The following is a 20,594-nucleotide window of genomic DNA, read 5'->3' on the forward strand; positions in this document are numbered from 1 at the left end:
GATGCATCTGATTTCTGGGGGGAGGGGTGGGAAAAACCGTGGCGCATGGAAGGAGCTGAATGACCATTAAATATGGATGTACACTGGCAACCAGGTGTGTTTAACAGCCCGTTCAAACGGGTGGCATCAGAATGTGGGACAGATAGGCTTGTCTTCTGTCTCTGATGAACACAGTCAGGGGTTCCTACAGCACAGAACAGGGCGCTGTGTACGCGCGTCTGTCTGTTAGCGTGAACTGGCAACGCTATGAACAGACCGCAGGTCGACTGGCCGCTGGATGAGGACTAGAAGTTTAGAGGAACAAGGGCAGTGATTTGAATTTAAGGAAGCTCAAGAGAACTACAGCCAGCTGGTAAGTCATCTTCCCAGTGGACAGTGCAAATATTAAAGCCAGAGTTCTGCTTTTAAGATAGGGTCAGTAAAACCCTAAGCAGGTTTAATCTTTGTGTTAATGGTGACTTAAAGCTTATTTTTTACAATTGTGTTTCAAATGTTTTGGAGGCAATATTATCACGGCAGAGGAAGAGGGAGGCACTGAGAGAGGTCTTGCTCGTTGTTGGCTCAGTGCTGGTCAGGGTCCGTTCAGGGATCGTGGGCACAAGCTGTCTATTTACCTTGCTTGAAACCAGTTTAACGTTGCCGGACGCCAGAGCCACGGCTGTGTCAGCCATGACTTCCGCTTTGATGGAACCCAACCCGCCTGTAGCGCTGGTCTTGATGAAGCTGTCCAACACCACGTCCAGCAGGTCTGTGATCTGAGGAGGATACAGAGGGGCGCTTCAGAGCTCTGGAGAATCTTGGCTATCTGGCTGCACAGCTTAGCTTTCAAGGATGTAAAACACTGTATTTGCTTGCTTGTATTTGTACAGCATTTTTCACACCCAAAGATTACAAAGTGCTTTTACATACAGGATGAGAAACTCTTCATTGCCAGCAGCCGCGCTGCACGGAAGAGCTGGTGAAGTGAGAAATTGCTTCACCAGCTGAATTAAGGGGGGATTTTTAGGGAGACCAGATTGTGCCAGCCTACAGTGAAATTTAATCAGGACACCAGAGTTAATGTCCCTTCTCCGATGATCAGGGCCTTGAGGTCTGTACTGACCCAGGTGTCGGGAGCTCAGTTTAACATCTTGTCTAAAGAATGGCGTCTCCTACAGGACAGCGTCCACAGTCACAATAATGGGGCATTGATTTTGAAATTCAGCTTCTAAAAGAGCACCCTGACTAGCACACTAACACCATTTAAAGCCACAATCCGTTTTTACATGGAAGGTCTCCCATTCTGGCACTCACCAGGCCTAGCCTGTTTATCAGGCTACAAAGTGGTAGAGTTGCCATCACAGTTTTTCTTGATAGATTTAGAAAATAGGTATGATAAGTGGTAATCAATAAGCTGTCAAGCTGGAAGAAAATAGTCTAGTAAATTGAAAATGGACATCTAAACTACACTGTACAGCATTTCATTGAGTGAAATGAGATAGGAGTAATTACAGCACACTGGTTCACACAAAAACTAAATTAAATACCAGATCATAATATCTGACAGTGTACCTGTGGCTACTGTCAAATCTGCAGATGCAAAAGATCACTTAAGTTTTAACATTTTGTTTGTTCAAGGTACCTTTGTGCAAGAACAAAAAGGTACTTCTAGTAAATGCAATCTATCTGCATTCTGTGCATTACTGTTGCAAAGGGCAGTATGAAACGTTTAAACACAACTGAAGTGGACTTTGAAAATATCAAGATTTTTTCTCTGTCAACAAGCAAACCACCTAAGGATCACATTTCACGGCAAAATAATGCTGGTGCATTCATTTTCTTATTTGAGTAACTCAGTATCTAGACTACCCGTGATCATTTTAATTCATGACAGCATTATATGTGATGCTACTGAATAAACTACATTTGTGCCAATAGTTATACACTGTAGTGTATACTGATATAAATACACATCCTTTGTACATGGACATTTTAGTAATTCATTGATTGAGATGATTAAGGTATCGTAATAGGACAACTGTTTAATAAATAGGTTTAGAAGATGTAATACTGCCCTGTTGGTGCTGGAGAACTGAAATACTGGTTAGATCATGAGTTCTGCATGAAAAAGGCCAGGCCCTAGTCATAATTCATACACACTTGATCACCCCCATACTAAAGTATTATATAAAATATTGAATATATAAAGAAGCCTCTGTGTAGGTCAGCTTTTTACTCCCTCCACCCTCACCATGCCTGCCTGCAGCTGCTGTCTCTAGAGAGGAGAACAGTTAAGTCCTGACTTCATCAATTGTGTATGTTATAAACAGCCTCTGATTTCACTTCCTACAGTTCTGATTTTTTAAAAATAAAAACTTTCCTACACTAAAAAAAGTGTTATTACACAGGGTAACTTTAAAGTCAAAAATAAAGATGAGGGTGTATTTCTGTTCCTCTTCTTCAAAGGCTTTATTCTGAAAAAACTAACAGCACTACCTCTTCTAGCAATCTTCTGTTCCCTGGCTGGTCTGCTTGTTTCGATCTAGAGACACAGAACATACCTTCAAGGGGTTGACAAGGGACCTGCAGGATTGAGGTGATCCCCCTTCAATTTAAAGATCAGCTCTTTCCACTTTCAAAGAGGCAACCAGTGGGACAGCAAATGCTCAGTAGGCAAGACAAGACTCGGGCTGAATGGCCGCATGCTTTTAAAAGGTACAGGGGGGAGACCTGTTCCTACCTGCCCTAGACTGCCCCAGATCTTGGCCTGGATGGATGGGTACATCTGCTTTTCGTTGATGGTCATGGTGATGAGCTTGTCCAGGATGGCCGTGACTCTCTGCCTCTTGGCGTCGTCGTTGTGTTTGCAGAAGCGCACCAGGTTCAGCAGCCAAGGCGTCATGTACTCCAGACACAGGTGCTTCAGCTCGATGCCTGAAACCATATCAGAGAGGTAAAAAAAAAAAGAAAAGGAACATCAACCAGCAAAGGGGTCAGATCTCTTTAATTTCGACTTGGCCAGCTAATGATCACAAGAAAACTGCAGGCTACACCTTCCAGAACACCTTGACGCTTATTATTTTGCAAGACAATGTTCAACAAAAGGCAACTGTTCTTCTAAGGAGCATCTCTTCTGTTCTCCAATATAATTTCTGATCACACTGAAGTGTACAGTTTTTCACAGTCAGAAGTCATTTCAAATGACAGATGGGTCTCACAGAGACCCAGCAGTCTTTGAGCTGGAAAGAAGGGAATTAAATTTACTGAAAGAGATTATTTTCATGAACTTGAACTGCCTCTATAGTCCTCAGCCATATGCTAACATTTGCACAGTTGTGTATGTCTGTCGATATAGTATGCGCGCACCAATGATGACACGCATTCCAGAATCTATACGTGTATGGCATGTTTTTTCGCGTGACGCAGTGCACGTGCTGCAGTCGTCACTGCGTGGGCACTGACTGGATTTGCTGAAGCCCGAAATGCACTCCTCCAGGAACTCCAGCGTGAGGTGGGGTTCGTTGGCGGCCAGCGTCTTGCTGATGGAGACGATGAAGAGCGTGTTGTTGGCCGGGATGCAGAGACCTGATGTCTCCAGCAGCTGACCCTCGATCTTCAGGTTGAAGGTGCAGGTTAAGGCACACAGCAGGTTATAGGCTGCAGAACTGCAAAGGAGGAGAGCACAACAGGTTTCGCTTTGCAGAAGATCCCTTTCTCAATCTCTCAGCTTCATCCACTGTTTCACATTTTTCTGAAGCTTTTATGACTTGTGTTAAATTTTAATGAAATGCAGCCCTTAATATTTCTCGTTTTACCTGAATTATTTAATAGTCTAGGCCATACAGACTACACGATGATCCCGACCATTTGTCTCAAGTTAAAAAATATACGTGGTTGCCCTGGCCAGTGAAGTCCAGATTGGAAAGACTGGTCCAAACTAAACGCCTGTAATGATACTCACATGAAACAGTTCTAAAATACCTGAAAGTTACTTGTTTAAGGTTACGTGACATGAGCCGTACAAAGCCGTTCTTTTGAGTTTAACCCTAGTATGGGCTGAGAAGTCCAATATGAAGAGCACCCAGGTGAAATCCCATCATAGCGGACATTACAAACTGAAGGCATGTAGATTCCTGCTCAGAATTACCGCAAGCTGGGGTCGGAGCTGCCCAGGTTGAGCAGGGCGATGTTGAGCAGCGTCCCCGGGACATCTTTGGGCCGGATCTTGGTGTGCTGGGGGATGGAGTCAGGCTGCGAGAGCTCCCAGCGCGTGCGGATGTGGATGATGGACTGCACGATGGCCTCACACTCCTGGTGCATGAAGGTCAGCGGGGTGCCCGTGTTGGCGATGGTCAGGGTGAACTGGTTCTCGTCCACCAGGCAGATCTCCTCGATCTCCGAGGCGTAGTAGATGTCGTTGAGGAAGACGGACTGGCCCAGGACGCGCGTGCGCTCCGCCGAGGTCACCTGCACGGCAGTGGAGCCCACCTGCGGCACAGGAGAGCAACACCAGGATCAGAGCGAGAGAAGGGGAGAGACGCCACAGGAGCAAGTAAAGAGAGAGCGCAGATGGTTGTGGAGGAGTTGCCCACAACTCCCATCTCCCACCTCCAAACAGCCCACTCGCGTCTCCTCCAGAGCTCTCCTCTGGTCGAGCCTGGCACCCTAGGCCATACCTTGATGGAGACCTTGGTGTCCTTGTGCGCCAGTTTGAGGGCGTTGTGAAACACCTTCAGGTCCTCCTCCAGGGCCAGCGTGGCGGCGGGAAGCTTCTGCTGGTCGGGCTCCACGTGCTCCGCCAGCCGCCCGGGCGAGTCGATGAACAGGAGCTTCTTGCTGCCCTTGAGCCCGGTGAGGAGGCGCTCGTGGTACTTGGTGTACTCCCGCACCCAGGAGTTGCAGTTGTAGATGTACACGGCCGCCACATTCTCGTACGCGAAGCCCGGGAAGACCACGAACCACTTGGACAGGAAGTCGGTTTTAAACCGGTTACTGGGACCGGCGTGGGTGAGATCCACCACTATCTCGTAGGGCTTGGCGTAGTAGGGCTTCAGGGTCAGCAGCACGTGGTAGATGAGCAGGTCCCCGTTGATCTGACCGGTCTTAAACCTGGAGAGGACGCAGCAGCAAAGTCAAGAAAGTGTCACCGCGAGCTGCAATTGCACTCAGCGTTCTGACCACATACCCATGCCCCTCAACACAGGCTACAACTTTAGAGTCATAGTTTCACCACATTATCTATATATTTTCTATATGCACCATTTTACTTTTGAGTTTGTGGTTTAAAAAGAATTTGATCAAAAATCCATTAAATGCAGAGAAACGAAGATCTGCATATCTCACAAAACAGATCATTTAGTCAACAGTGACAGTGTGCTTTTTGCAGGGGGAGTTAATCTGGTTAAATACAGAATGTCTTACGACTCCAAACTTTGTCCCACTTCTCTAGTCATTTGGCCTGACGAGGCACTGAAGTTTTGCTTATAAAGAAGGAAGCACGCTTATTAAAAGTTGGGGGGGGGGGGGGGGGGGGGGGGGAATGGTATGGACGACATGGATTCATACCGTATATGAAGCATTTCAAAAACGAACCACCGTGCACAGCTGGGGATGCAGTGAGAACCCGGCCAGCTGTTGTTTATTCAAAGCTGCCGACCATACAGTACGCTGGACTGAAAGACTTTTCACAGGTCAGCAGAGAGAGCAGAGGAAGTGAAAGCTCTGGAAGGGACCACAAGAACCCAACTCTAGCCATGTGCGAGTCTACAAATGTTACTCCCCACAAACTGACACTTTTTATTAATTCATATTATGGGTCTTTATTAAACAGGCACTTGAAGAGCACACCCAAAAGTTCCCTTGCCATTTTTTCATACCGTCTTTCATTTTAAACTTCCCCACTGCAAGCTAACAGAAAGTCACGCAACACTCACAATACACAATATATGTACACAGAACTCGTCGCTTAGTAAATTGCAATTTTCACTGGGTGCTACACAAACACACTGCCGAATTACACCTCTGCCATTGCAGCTTTCAAACAACCTGCAGTTCTGCTCAGATTTCGCTACGAGTCCCTGTCTCTGCACTGGTTGAGGAAAAAAAGCATTACACTGGGTAAATCTGGCATTGAGCGGGCAGGAGGGGAATTTTATGCTGGGATAGCACTAATTAATCACCACCTTTGGCTGTGACAACCGGTTTTCTTTCTTGGGGGGGAAAAAAAAGAAAGCAACTTTTTATTTGCCCTCTCTCGCACATGCAGCATGTGAAGAACATCTGTGAGACAAAGGAATTTAAACATCCCCAAAAATATCACAAGCAGAAGCAGAGGGCGGAAGTGTGTCACAGTGCCTGTGGTTTGCTCAGCGCCAGCAGTCCCCCAAGTGGCTAGCAGCTCTGACGCACTGGTTACTCACAGCCCCTAGTCCATCGGCACGTACCCCCTGCCTTTCACACCCTTCCAGCTGCCAAACCTCGCCCGACGTCCTCCCTGCCCCGGCCCGGCCCGACCCGGAGACGACCCCGACCCCTCGCACGGTCCCATCATCCTCAGGTAAGTGCACAGCGTATTTCACCTACGCTCCAGAGAGCCCATCGGTACCGACGATGCTTTTAGCTCTTAAACTTAAAAGAGCACCTAGTTACCCATATCGAAAAGATTAAAAGGAGGGGAAAAAAAAGTGCAGGCAGCACAGAGTTCAATTTTAAAATCTGCATAATGCCAAATTCAATTTCAGTCACGTAGGTTTGAAATTGCAAAGATAAACTTTGATTTAAAAGTCAAATACTTTTTTTTTTAAATAAGCAACGTACGTACTTGTCAGAAGTTGAGTTTTCAGGTAACAGAAAAGCTACTATCATTGCACAAGAACAAATGTCTTTTCCTTTCCCCAGATTGGGATCTTGATTTTATTTCACAGAAGTGAACAAAGTGAACAGTTCATCCTCACACTGTATAACAACAGTCCTGGGAAACTGGCTGCTTTGGAAAGAAGCACATTTATCAAGCATGAGAAATAATCGTGGTCACTCAGCCTAGTAACAGTGCAGAATGTTGAATACAATGTTGAATTAAAAAAGTTTTCTTTAAAAAATTAAAATAGGTTTTTCAGAATTCAGGGTTGGCGTAAAACTAAATCATCTTAATTATTAATAATAATTCTCTACTTAGTGAGTCATAAAATGAAAGGCGTAACTTATCTTTTTATCCGTTTATTGTATAGATATAGTGTAAATAATATATTTTAGCGATATTTAAAGAAAAAAGCAAAACTACCTGAAAGACAAAATGTAGCAAAAAGAAAGCAATGAAAAGAAAATAAATCATTAGATATGCTACAGACGGATTATTTTAAGTTTAATCTTTACAGTAACTGGCCGCCTACTCTTCTTCACAGCAAAGCCCGAAACGGTTTCAGCTCAAACAAAGTACATAATTAGAACTGACAACCACTTGAAAGAACAGCACCACTTATCTGTCACTACCTGCACTATCTACAGCTCATGCAGCACACAGAGAGAACAGACAGGTTTCTAAAGGACAGAAAACAGTCTCCCACAGCTTTTTTACAGGCCTTCTGCCCTCAAACCAAACTACCCCAACTGAAAAAAAGGTTCTCTGCTAATAAATGATAAATGATCAGCAATTAATGATTCAAATCTATGATCTGATATGTCCATGGATCAGTAAATTGCCTTAGCCTTAATGAATAGCCCAGACAAGTTTCCATTATGATTGGAAGCTCTGGTTTCATTTCAATCCAGCTTCAGCATACTCGGGTATGAAACAAGTCATTCGCCTTCACCAAAAGCTACGGACGAACAGCTTTCAAGACTCGGTGTTGGCCAGAGGGCATGAAAGTACTGTGTTAATAACTATATATAAAATAAGTTTCCCTCTGTGCTGCGTTGTGCAAGTCCAGTCTGACTCACAAGTGTCGCATCTTTATTTAGGGTCAGGTTGTCTTTCCCTTGCTAATTTTAAGGACCAAACCATCAGAAACTATAAATGAACAAGGACAAAAAGAAAAAACACACACATGAAAAGCTTGAGGACATACTGTAACACGTCAGTGAAATCACTAGCTTATCTTGTTTTAAATGGATTTTTCTTTAACAGTGGCCAGATGTGCATCGTGAAATCCTGATTAGAAGCCTAAGGAATTTGATTATGCTCAAATATTCTTAAAAAAAACCCTCAAGAGACTGGCATTTATATTGAAGCATACGCACCATACTGTATATGCTAGGATGGATGTATATTCAGATACAGGGATAGACACACATAATGCCAACCCAATACTCAAAGCTTATTACTTGAAGTCTGTAAACAAGATGAGGTCATCTGACTGCCGTAACTAATTGGAGCTAACTGATCCTATAATTTCATTCAGGTGTTTTGTAAAAGAAGCCATGTTATTTGCTTTGTTAACAAGGCTATGTAGCTCCATTGGCGTGACTTGATCAAAGCCTCTGAGGATTACAAGTTTTAAAATCAGGTCCCCTGGTAGCTTTCTCTTTCACTAAAATAGCTTTTTAAGACTGCCAGAAATGTACACCACTGCGAGCTAGGGAGGTTACTAAGTGGTTCTTCTCTGAACTAATTCAAATGCCGTGAAATCATTTATGTATAATAATGAGAATACTGAGAAGAGTTAACCACATTCTAAATCTAAGTCTTACTAACGCATTGCTCAGCTTCAATATAACAGACATGGATTTAAAAATTTACACTTTTACGTACATACACAACAACGTTTGCCATTTTTTTCTGCTTCCACATACTGTCTCGAAATATTAAAATGATGCTGTCAAACACATTCACCTTTTTCACAGGTTGTTTCTTGAAGTTTATTGCTTTCCATTTTATAATCGTGTGCTGTAACCCTTGTCCAGAATTAAATGCCTTTTGCAACTTAGATGTTTGAATTCTACAACCTAGAAATCAAAAACCTATTCTGAATTTCTTTTGTGGCTTGTGCAGTGCTGGCGAATTCCCCTTTCACCTGGGGCTTCGTCTAAAAAAACCCTTAGAAAATCTAAAAATGCCATGTCCTTTCTCCACTCTCTCATAGCAGGCATGGAAGGCCTCAAGAGGAACCATCTTCTGGTGATCACTGCGATCCTGGGACTGGTAATGCAAGTCATCGCACAAAATAACAGCACAATCCACAATTCATCACCTTCACCAAAAACTAATTCTGTTAATTTCAATACAAGCTCCCTTATTGAGAACTCCGCCACTTCGCCTTCTCAAAATTCTTCTACACAATCCAAAATGACCATCTGCAGTACCGCCACCCCATCACGCAAACCAGGGTGCCAGTCGGAGGCCTTTTACCTGCAGTGTGTATTTACAGAAGGACAAGTCCTTGATCTGCTTACAGTGAGCGCCATCATTCTGGCTTTCGTCATTCTGCTGCTGTCCACCGCTGTGCTGTCCTGCAAGCTGTGCTTCCTGAAGCGGAGGTCCGGGGGCAGCCGGCCGACCCGCACTAACGTCGACCTGGTGGCCGGCCAGAGCTACCGGCCCCAGGGCAGCGGCGGGGGCGGCGCCAGCGAGCCGGGCAAAGAGGCAGGGCTCTCCGAGACCAGCATGATGATGGCAGAGCTCCAGCCCCAGCCTGCGCCCGCGCCCGCGGAGAAGGAGCAGGCAGAGGGGGGCCCTGCCAATGGCACGCAGGACCCGGGGAGCGCCGCGGCTGCCGACAGCCCCGAGAGCAACAGCGCGGCGCCCCCCGAGGAGCCCAGCCCCCCCAGCGCTGAGGAAATAGCGGACGTCATCCTGGTGGTGTAAGGCAGCCTAGCGGTGGATTTGCACAAACACGACCCGCGCGAGACCAGCCGGGCGGCAGGAGAAGGTACAAGAACCAAATCCCTCTTGTTCTCTCTCTCCGCTCGGAGCGTGGGTACTCCTGCTCGGATACACGGGATGCCATTCCCATCGCGCCTTTACGGCCAGCAGCCCGCCTGTCGCCGGTCGTGTGTGTGTAAATCGACCTTCACACTGCAATCTCTTTACCCCATCCCTCAAAGAGACCCCAGAGCTTAGTCTGTATTTTGTTAGAATAATTTCAATGCTCTTTGAAACAGCTTTTCCAAAACCTTTAGATGCAGTTCAAGAGTGCTCCTGGACTCTCACTCCACCGATCAGTGGACACAGACTCCTGACCCCAGAACACTCCTCTCAGTACAGGGAAAGTGTGAGTGCACATTCTGCGTGTGTGACACAATCTTCAAAATTCAACTGCCTGCTTCTTCTGTTCTTTATGCCATTTCTTGATCATCTAGAGCCCTTCAGCTGGGAACCTCTGGTAAATGAACCTCAGAAAGCGACGCATCACTCCTGCACATGAAGCAGCTGTAGACGCAGTAGGAGTTCAATTAGGGGAATAACGACTGGACATCATTAAACCCAAACTCAGAACCTAGATCACTGACTCTAGAATAGAACTTATCATGCTGAGGGAAAGTGGAAAGTGGAAAGATTGTGGTTGAGGAACGCTTTGTAAATAATGCCAACTAAATGTTATACTAAAGGACACAAATTTATCTCCCACAGCAGCGTTATAGTACAAGTAACCAGGATAACTTAAGATTTGTTGTAAAAACTTTTTAACTGCTTTAATATCTAACAAGGAAAATGAAAAGCTTTGAAGAACATAATTGTAATGGTACTACACTTTACATTGTGAATAGGACATGAAAGAAATGACTGATTTAAAATAGCTGATTATTTTTTATTTGTGAAAGGGTAATTTATCTTCATGTAAGCTTGTCAAATGAGGTCTGCAATAAATATTACTGCAAACTGCATTCTAACATCGCTCTCAATCTCTTATAATGCTGAATGGACACAAATTATTGTTGTGAATTTACGTTGCTTCTTCGCTTGTCTTAAATTAGCAAGGTTTAAAATGAAATAAAACTCTAAACAATACAATGCAAAAGATGGTCCTTGGTTTCTTCTGAGTTGTTTGCATTAAGAGTCATGGCCCACTACAGATGGTACTGGCCAAGGCCCGAATTCATGGACATGTCCAGGACAAACACCAGCCACAGTCCGCCAGGAAGGCCAGCCAGCTGGAAGAGGTCACTTAGTGGGCACCATGTTAAATCTAGCTAGAGCAAAGAGACCAATCCATAGGTCCTCGCTCTAAACCCGGGGCTATAGACCCCTGTGACAAAACAGCAAGAGGTAAAACTGACCGTTTCTCCAGTGCTCCATGAAAACACCCCCCCCCCCCCCCCAAAATAGTAGCAAGGCCAGAGTTTTCCCATTGTGGACAACCTGTAGGCCTGAATCCCCTCTGATTTCGAGAAGACGTTAGTCCGCCTTGTCTGCGATGGATAAGAAGCACCTTGGTCGGATACCAAGGCCTGCAATCCAGCTCTTTTTGATCACCCCCACTGCTGCGGCCCAGATGTCGAAAGCATGAAGAAGTAAGAAAGGGAGCACTTGAAGACTGAACCGGCTTCCCGGGTTCATGAGGGGACCAGGTCGCGGGACAAAGCCTGAAAGGACTCTTACCAAGCGTACCTCCTCAGGAAGTCGCTCATTTCGCAGCAAAGCAGACCTTCCTGGAAGCTGCCCTTGTGGGACCTCGAGCAAGCAAAAGAGAAGCCACCCAGCCGGTGCCACTTGCAGTCGGGAGGTCTACAAGATGCGGCGAATATTTTTATCCAATCGTGTGATAAAAGCGCGGCTCTTTTTTCTGTACGATCTGCATGCACCTGAGGTCGGACAACAGCTCGGCTTGTGCGAAGCCATAAAAATAGAACGCCAGGCAAGCTGCACAGCGCGATGCGGGCGACAAAGCGAGCTGCTGCTGAATATTTATATCGTTTCAGCCGTGGTAAATGCGTACCACAGCACAGCATTCACGCAAGGAGGAAAGAATTATCTAACTGACACCTGAATTAAAGTTCCAAACTCATCAGATTTGACCCTCCCACTTTCAACTCATGGAAAGGTGACCTTGGTGTTAAGTCGTATTTTTTTGTCCATCAGCTCTTGAAAAGATGCATTGGAAATGTTCAGAATTCGTGTCAAAAGCCAGCCTTTGCAGTGCGACCTGAAACTGCAGAGATCTGACATGGCATCAGTGGGCGTATGGATAGCCAGGCTGTGGTCTTGCTGTATGCAAGACAATAGTGCAACTCTGAAATTTTGGAGGTGCTATTCACAATCTTGCGTTGAATGTTTCTTTATCAAGGCACCCCTCACAACACGTTCCTAAAGACCGTACGACAGATGTTAAATCTTATGCAGAGCCTCCAGCAACCTCATTTACTATATCTCTTGCAGTACATGACCAGAAAGACATCAGAAATTAAACACCTTCCCCCTTCTCTCAACGACAGACTTGTTTTCTTCTAATTCTTTCTATTCATTTGTAGGTTTTGTTTCAGACCTCCCCTCACCTCTCTCGACCTCGCACCAATCGATTGGCCTCTCATCCTCTCCCCTGCTCCCGCCTCCTCCTCTCTCCTGGCTTTGTTTTCCCAAACGGTATTATCTTTGCTGACTGCCCTATCCTATTCACACCAGAAGAAGGCTCCACAGCCGAAACACTGTGTTTTCTTTCTTCTCTTTTCAGCATGGAATAAACCCATTACTTGTTCTACACATGCCGACGCAGCTACCCACCAGAACTACATTATAACAACCTGGCTTTTAAGTGTTTTTCACTCATTTATTGCCGTACAGTGAGGTGCTACAAACACCAGTGGCACCATATGATCCAGAGGGACACTTACAAAAAGGCATGAAAATTCAAAAACGTAAAAGGACTGATGAATTAAACTACATTAAACCTTCTTCAAATAGTTTGTGCGATTGCTTAGCAAACAGTGCCTCTTGGTGGCCCAACAAGGTACTACAATTATCTATGGCTCTGGTATATTTGGCTTCAAAAAGCATTGTGCACATTTTTAATGATATCAGTGATAATAAAAGAAGAATGTTTACAATATGCAGTGCTTCATAGCAGCTATAAATGTTATTTAAATTGGGTGATGAATACAAAGTTTTAGAAAACAATGCATCCCAACCTACTGAAGCTGGTAATATAGGCTGCAATATTAACATTTCATACTGTAATACTAGGCAACACCAATTGTTTTTGTTTTACTACAAATGTGCAGTGTTACATACAGGGATTGAAATTATTGAAATAAAACAAACAAAAAGGGGCAATAAAAAAAGATGTCCTTGCCCATTCACAAATTAGAGCCCTCTTTCGAACGGCATCAAAGAAACAAACATTTGACACAAAGCTCATCTCGGAGTGTGGTGTTAGAGTGTGAGTGTATATAAAATATCGAATATTCCTAAACTGAAACCAAGCGAAGCGTTCTGGAAGAAATGACAGTGCGTGACCACTGACAGAGTACATATTCCAGGGATTTCCCAGCAATGAAGCCCTCACACATTGCTCATGTGTTAGAAACAGAGCTCCCGTAACTTCCTCTGTTAACGAAGATTCCCACAGCCCTCCTTTCTCTGCTCTTCCAAAAGCGTGCGTCCGTAAATAGAGTGACAAGTTTCTTTTCATGCTCAGAGTATTATGAATATACGGAAGTCAAAACTGTAAAGCCAACAGATGCGTGCAGAAATCAATCAACTATTAGAAAAGAATGGAATTCACTCATCGTTACGACACGCCAATTATCTCGATCCATATCATCTCCTGAAAAGCCTTTCAGAGAGAGCTCAGCATTCTGGCTTTCCAATTTGCAGTCATTGTCTACAGAGCCATTATGTCAAGTGAAAAGATACAGGAAGTTAATCACATTTTGCTGTAAGCATGCTATTAACAAGTATTGTTTTCTTGTATCAGCTAGTTTAAAAAATAGTTGTCTGTTCAAATGGCATTTAAAGGAGGAATATTTTAAATATTCAATGCACACTCTGACAGAATATGCCACTGTCCGGAGAACATATACATATACATTGATAATTTAAAGAGTTTCAGAATAGTGTCAAGCGATTTCGACATCCTTAAAACACAGAAAAAACCTCAAAGTGGAAATTATTGGCAATATAAAATGACTCTTTTGAAATGAGTCATGCAAACTTGATTTTTTCCACTTAATAGTTAACCTGAGTTTTTTATCTTCAGAATTATTCACTATCTTGATCATTTGCAGAGAGAAATGAGGCTCTTTGAAGCTTCTTGGAAAATGTCTTTGAGCTGGCTTTTAACGAATAAACACTTACTCTAAATGGAGTGAAGCTGCAGCGTTAGTCAGCTTGGTTTCACAGCTTACACTTCCTGAAAGCAGAGGGTACTGCGAGTTCCGTATTTCGTTTGTGCTTTAAAGCCGCGAGAACAAACCTCCCCCATCTCTGTCTGGACCTCTGCGGCTCTCCGTGGACACAGCATGGGGCACAGGTCCCACTAGCCTGTCCCCCAGCGTTCGTGCGCCCGGGCTGTTCCCCGACAACAGGAGGACCTGGGGCTCAGCGAGGATGACAATGTGGCGGCTGTGGTAAGTACAACACTTTTGTTCCCAACGGCCAGGAAGACTGTCTGAGCGTCTCGTCTGCCGGCTTTGAAGAGCGAGACACTCCTGACGCAACAACGCCAGCGGCAGGCCATTAAATCGCCCGCGAGCTGCTGTGCGTTTTCCTCTTCTAGATGCGTTGTGCCGCTAAATTTCTCTCTCTTTCTCTATTGCGTTCGCTGTTTAAATGCGTTCCAGATTTAAAGACGGACTGCTGGAAATCCTTACCCCCCCCCCACCAAAAAAATTGGAAAGTTCAGTTGTGAAAAGTTCTGGTGGGCCCGTCAGATATTTCAGTGCAGACTGCCTGCGTACACCACAACGGTTCCTGCAAAGTGTGGAGTCTTTGTATTGCTAAGGGGCCTGGAAATCATGTCCAGGGCTACCTGCAGAGAAGGTGTGCAGCCTCAGTGCCAAAACACAGGCGGAAAGCCATGGAGCACATTTAACAGACCAAGAAAGCAGGAACGATGAACAACGCTCAACAGCTCAAAGGAACTCCCTCAGAAGCTCTCAAAGCTTGATGGTGTAAGATGTGGCAACAGAAGCATCACACCCAGCTTTCAGCCCCAGAACAGGCAGCTATTAATAATGACACACAGCAGTGACTCAACCCCGGTATCATGCTTCGCTCTGGAGAGCTTCTGAGGCCTTGCCGACATCTTGCAAAATGTTCGTTAAGGAGCGTTGTGAAAAATGCAAAGTAACATCCAGGCTTCTAAACTACACATCAAAGATGCAATACTGTTTAAAGAAGGAAAATCTTCGGAGGCTGATGAGATCAGGAGTAAGCAAAATGATTTTTTTGCAGCATTAGGTTTAGAGATGGCAAAACCCAGATACAAGAAGTCATTTCTGCCATCACGCGACAGCTGTGTTCTTGTGATAGAAAATCGGTCTATGTAAATACTCATTTAAATTGGAAAAGTAGGGCTGGGGCAGGTGAGACAAAAATAATTATACCGTCCATAAAGAACACATAAGTTTAAATCAAAAGAAAATACATAAAGTAATAATACGCAATTCAGTACTTTAAAAAATGAATATAATTTTTTTTCGATCTCCACCAGCATTTTTTTGAGCATAGTGCTTTCTATACAGATCTTTGTCACCTTGCTCCCTAATTAGAAGCCGAAAAACAATAAAGGAAAAAGGTGGGAAATTCCACAAATGCAAACCTGGTGCAGCACACACCTCAGCTACGCTTTGGGAGAGTTTACAGACAGAGCTTACAGCACGCCGGGTGCTTTCTTCATCAGCTCCACCCTGAATATACGGCTCGTAAACCAGAAACAAGTACGAAGGGGAGAGGCAGGACAAGAAAAGCGCCCGATCTTATATGATTTTATTATTACATTTTATTTGATCTACTTTGTATACTGTACAGTACTGTATTTGTTGTATCACTGTTTTCATAATATTTAAACTACATATATACACATACTAATACACTTAGGATCGATTTGACTTCTTTAGGGTGGGGAACAGGGGGATCTGAGGGAGGGTGTTCTGATTATACTTGATCTTGGGTATGTGTGCTATGTCTAGAACCGTACAACCACATACAATGCGAGTCTACTGTACTTTATAACTCTTTGCGTATATAAATGCTTTACTAATGGATATCTCCGTGTCAATAACCTTGCAATGCGCTTAAATTAATGTCAGTTTAAGCCCCAGTAAACCTAAACTCATTACCGTAACTTTGCAGGGATGGGATAATATCAGTCGCAAAACTGTGTCGGCGTGAAGCCATTGCTTTGAACTCTAATTTTCTCTTTCTCTTGTTCCTTTTCAGAATCGCCGATCAAAATAAAAAAAAATCGACTGAGAACAACAAACCTTCCGTCCAGCATGGCAAACGCCGCCTGCCTCGTCCTGCTCGCCGGGCTGTGCGCGCGGCTCGCGGGGGGCGACGGCGGCGGCACCACCACCGGCTCCGCGCGCTTCCCCGCTCCAGAAGCGACGAGGTCGCGAGATGCCGCTAGCGCACGCGTCACGCCCCCGGACGCCCCTGCGGTCCCCAGGGCGGGCGGCTCCGCGGGGCGGGGCTACGCTCATCTGGGAAGGGTCACCAGTCCGAGGGAGAGAGAGGCCAGTCCGAGCAGGGGAGCGCAAAGCAAGGTTGCAGAGGACACCCGGACCGTAACTGGGCTGCCGACAACTGGAGGGCCAACAGCGACCAGCCCGACAGCGCCCAGAGAAGCAACGGCATGGCCCACCACCCTGCACAGGAAACCAAGGAGTTCCATCACAGTGCTGGCCACCATCGAGGGAACTGCCATGAAAAGCGTGGCGGATGCCAAAGGACAAACAGTTCCCAATCCCCATGCTTTTGCCCGGAGAGCGACAGCGCCCGATGACACGCACCCCAGCACCAACCACACAGCAGAAGCAGAAGGCACGACCAAAATGCAGAACAAAATCGGGTCCAGGATGACCCGAAGTGCAGCGCAAGCCACCCCTGGTGACGGCAGGTCACCACCCAGCAACGGCACTGCCGAGCAGAGCGAGGGCCCGAAAGAAAATCCCGCTCCTCCAACACCAGGCCGGGCTCGGACAAACCTCACCACCATAGAGGGAAAGACTTCGTTTTCCTCCACCGTCTTTAGCCCCTCGGTCTCACCAGGAAAGACGTCCACGGCCGCAGCCGCACCTCCCGAGAGCAGCACTGCACTCACATCCACAGCTGAAGGAATGTTTCCTTCCTGGAACCAAACGACCATCAAACTCTCCCAGTCAAGCCTGCGACAGGAAACTATGACAACTTCTAGTTCAGCCAGGCCCATACCATCAACCCCATTCTCGCGTACCACAAAACCAGCTAAACTTTCCTCTCCAACAGGGACAGAAGGAAACGCTTCAAAGCCACACTCCGACACTCCATTTGCTTCGACTCCAACACAAGAAGGAACCTCACCCCCTCCGAGACAGACCCCCATGCCGGGAGAGCGCACAACTAGTAATTCTACCCAAACGTCATCAAAACCTGAACAGCCAACCTTGAAGATAACTCCTCCTTCTCCAACGTCAAAGCATTGGATCACTGAGGAGACAACACAGGAGACCCACACATCTGCTCCTTTCACATATCCTGCTTCCACAGGCAGCACAAGACGACCAGAGGTCAACACCAAAATGGAAGAAACAACGGAAAAGGCTACATCAGGACGCAATGCAGACAGCCATAAAAAAAAAGGTGCAGGAACACTTGTGGCTGTCCTTATTGGCGGGGCGCTTATCTTGATGCTGGCTGCCATAGCAATCATTCTGCTGCAGAATAGGAGAAGGCAGCAGAGGAGGGCAGAGGATCCCAACTGGGCCGGCCCGTCTCCCTTCCTGGACGGACAGATCGTGTCCCAGCTGCCCAGCGGCGACGAGGAAGAGAGGCCGAGCAACAGGTCCTCCAAGCGGGTCTCCCTGCGCAGCTTCCTGCCACAGCGACTCTCCAAACGGCTCTCTCTCCTGCAGGAGACCGACGAGAACCTCCCAATGGAAGACGTCATGCAGGGAAGCACTTTCGGCAGGAGCCCGGAACCCAGTTCCAAGCCCCAGAACGGGCATGGCTGGGAGAAGGACAAAACCCAGGGTAACTCCAGTAGTAGAGCTACTAGCCAGGGTAATGCCAAGAGCAGGACTTCGCCAGAAGCTGTGGGAGGCAAGAGCAACGTGGAGAGCCCAGCATCGCCTCCTCCTCCTCCTCCTGCTGCTGCTGCTGCACAAAACCATATGATCCAGTCCGCTCCTCCCTTATCGGAAATTGACCTGGGCCCAAGCCCTTCTGAGGATGAAACCCCACTCCCTCTGCCCCCACCGGATAACCAAGCCAGCCCTCCAGCGACAGAAAAGCATGAGATTCAGCCCGCTCCCCCTTTATCGGATATTGACCTGGGCTCAAGCTCTACTGAGGACGAACTCCCACCTCCTCCCCCCTAATGAACTACCAGTCAATCCCCACCCCTCCCCTTTCCACCTAGGCAGAGAGCAACTGGGCGTGACCCAACGTGATGTTAACAGAAAGTTAGCACTTGAAATATGTTATCGGTGTAAATGTCTACTAATTATTGCTTTGGCAACAGGGCAATTCAGTAATGCCAATAAAGCTCTTTGAACCTGAAAGTCTTGCCATTCTGAATGAACACTTCCCACCAGCACCGTTAAAGCCAAACTCCCCATACAAAGGAAGCCAACTGATGAGAGTCAAAGATATGGAGCCCACACTGCTTCTTTCTAAGCAGATAAGCAAAGCATTTTGCATGTATGTTGCTGTAACCTTCTGTGGCTGGAACAGAGCTTACAGTTTTAATACAACAGTCAAAATGTCTTTAACATAACCACTTCACCTTCTTGTTACAAGCATAAGAGGCCAAGCCCTCCAATTGTGCTTGATTTACATTATACCCCAACACCTGTAATCAGAAAACTGCAAAATTATATGGAAAGAAATGAGGACAGATTTTACACAGGTGTTTCCAAACAAGTTGTGACACTTTTTACAGTACCTTCTTGCTTTTCAAACAGTGATGGCACTTAGAAGATGCACTGAAAAAAAAAAAGGCAAATCTGGAAAAAGCGTTAAAGGTCTGACATTTCTGGTATTGCTCTGATGCAAACCGAGTTCACTCATTCGCCAGTTTTAATTTTCCACGAGTATTGCTCGTATGAGACACAGAGGAAATAGATGAGCTGCAGCCAAAGAGCCTGCTCGTTTGCAAGCCACTGACAAGTGACTGAACTGTGTGGAGGCACAGGGCTGCAGAAGGAAGCTCAATTGAGCCCCAGATTGATTCGGTAAAATGACAGGCAGCCTTCCCGGGCAGAGATGCCAGCAGCCGCCTGGGGAGCCTGCAAACAAGGTCTCGCCAGAAGACTGAAGGGCGGAAAACAGCTCTATTAAAACTGATCGACTGCACGCTTGTCCACAAAGCACAAAAAAAAGGGCACAGAGACATCCGAGAGATTTGGTGCTCTCTGGGGAGCACGGTGTTCTGCACGGTGATAAAACATGAATAAGTGACGATCCAAACAGCGCAGTCTTGAATAAAACCCTTTTTGTGTCAAACAGAAACCCAGGGCACCTCCGAGGGTCTCCAGGCCAGGAGAGAATAGCAGAACAACAGCTTTCTACAGTCCAGGAACTTGAGAAAATTTCTGAAGTAATGCACCGGTATTGTTTTTTAAAAAATGAATACCAGTAACCAAGAAACAAAAAAAATAGGAAACCACAAACCCACAGCGAAATGTCAACAGTTTCTGCTTTAACATTTCCACACTCGCTTTCAAAAGGGGGTTACAGCACAGGCTAGTCATTTGTGCTTCACGCTAAAAATACATATCGTTTAGTTAACTCTGTAAGGTATTAAAAATGGTTTCAGTTCATATAAGCTGGCACTCAAAACGTTTTCAAATCGACAAGCTCATAAGTGTCTACCAGGCCTGCCTGCAGTCATGACACAACCCACATGCGATCCTTACAAGGGGCAATGTGTTCATGTTCCATAAAAGCAGCGCAACACCAAAGCTCTACTGGAAATTTCATAGTCAAATCAGCTCCTCTTTAAAATGCTCTGCAAAAAAACTATTTTAATAAGGCATTCTCTAAAAACAAACAATATGCCCAGAAGCCATTACCACTAGAACCGGGCAAAAGGCAAAATCCGTCGAAAAGAGAAAACACAGGCCTTAGCATTTACCAGTGGGGGAAAAAAAATTCTAGGCAGCAGCGATCAATGAGCTCTGCAGAATTTTATTTTAAGAATGAAGTAAAACAAAGAGCGATTAGCATTATTTTTTTATTTGGGCAAAAGGCGCCGGCTGTCCGAAGCCCCTTGACCTCTTGCCCCCCACTGTCAGACGGGTCGGGGTCGGTGCTGTCCCGCCTGTGAAGACTCGCAGAGAAAACAGAGAGGCGGGCCACAAGCCCCACGTCCCAGGAGCGACGTGGTCATTATTCTTTCAGCAACAATGACCGTAACAAAGAACAGAAGGAAAACGGTTAAAGTAGAGACAGAAACAGACCACAACAAGTCTACGCCAGTCTCTGCAGAAGTGTTGCAACTGCTGCAGCCCTTAGCTGTGAAATCATCAACGGCATTAGGAGAAGT

At 45.9% G+C, this 20,594-nt stretch overlaps 3 protein-coding genes across 8 annotated transcripts in view; 2 read left to right on the forward strand and 1 right to left on the reverse strand.

Moving 5' to 3' along the window:
* The window catches only part of nf1a (neurofibromin 1a), a 104,299-nt gene that overhangs the window by 24,786 nt on the left and 58,919 nt on the right, over window positions 1-20,594 (reverse strand). For all 6 annotated transcript variants that reach the window (XM_088906700.1, XM_088906699.1, XM_088906698.1 and 3 more), the window contains 5 exons: window positions 4,656-5,088; window positions 4,127-4,467; window positions 3,442-3,644; window positions 2,720-2,913; window positions 615-755 (listed from right to left, as the gene is read on the reverse strand). In XM_088906700.1, the coding sequence (XP_088762826.1) occupies window positions 615-755; window positions 2,720-2,913; window positions 3,442-3,644; window positions 4,127-4,467; window positions 4,656-5,088 (1,312 nt within the window). The remainder of the gene's footprint in view (window positions 1-614; window positions 756-2,719; window positions 2,914-3,441; window positions 3,645-4,126; window positions 4,468-4,655; window positions 5,089-20,594) is intronic.
* On the forward strand, window positions 129-10,931 carry LOC148814292 (uncharacterized). The gene is made up of 3 exons (XM_088906702.1): window positions 129-352; window positions 6,245-6,535; window positions 9,057-10,931. Exon 3 carries the CDS (start codon window positions 9,062-9,064, stop codon window positions 9,776-9,778), a length of 717 nt encoding a protein of 238 aa, XP_088762828.1. The 5' UTR covers window positions 129-352; window positions 6,245-6,535; window positions 9,057-9,061; the 3' UTR covers window positions 9,779-10,931.
* Window positions 14,329-18,609, forward strand: evi2b (ecotropic viral integration site 2B). The gene is made up of 2 exons (XM_088906701.1): window positions 14,329-14,475; window positions 16,289-18,609. The coding sequence occupies exon 2, from the start codon at window positions 16,345-16,347 to the stop codon at window positions 18,424-18,426; it is 2,082 nt and encodes a 693-aa protein (XP_088762827.1). The 5' UTR covers window positions 14,329-14,475; window positions 16,289-16,344; the 3' UTR covers window positions 18,427-18,609.

The sequence above is a fragment of the Atractosteus spatula genome, chromosome 27, assembly GCF_055471065.1.
Source record: "Atractosteus spatula isolate fAtrSpa1 chromosome 27, fAtrSpa1.hap1, whole genome shotgun sequence".
Classification (NCBI taxonomy): domain Eukaryota; kingdom Metazoa; phylum Chordata; class Actinopteri; order Semionotiformes; family Lepisosteidae; genus Atractosteus; species Atractosteus spatula.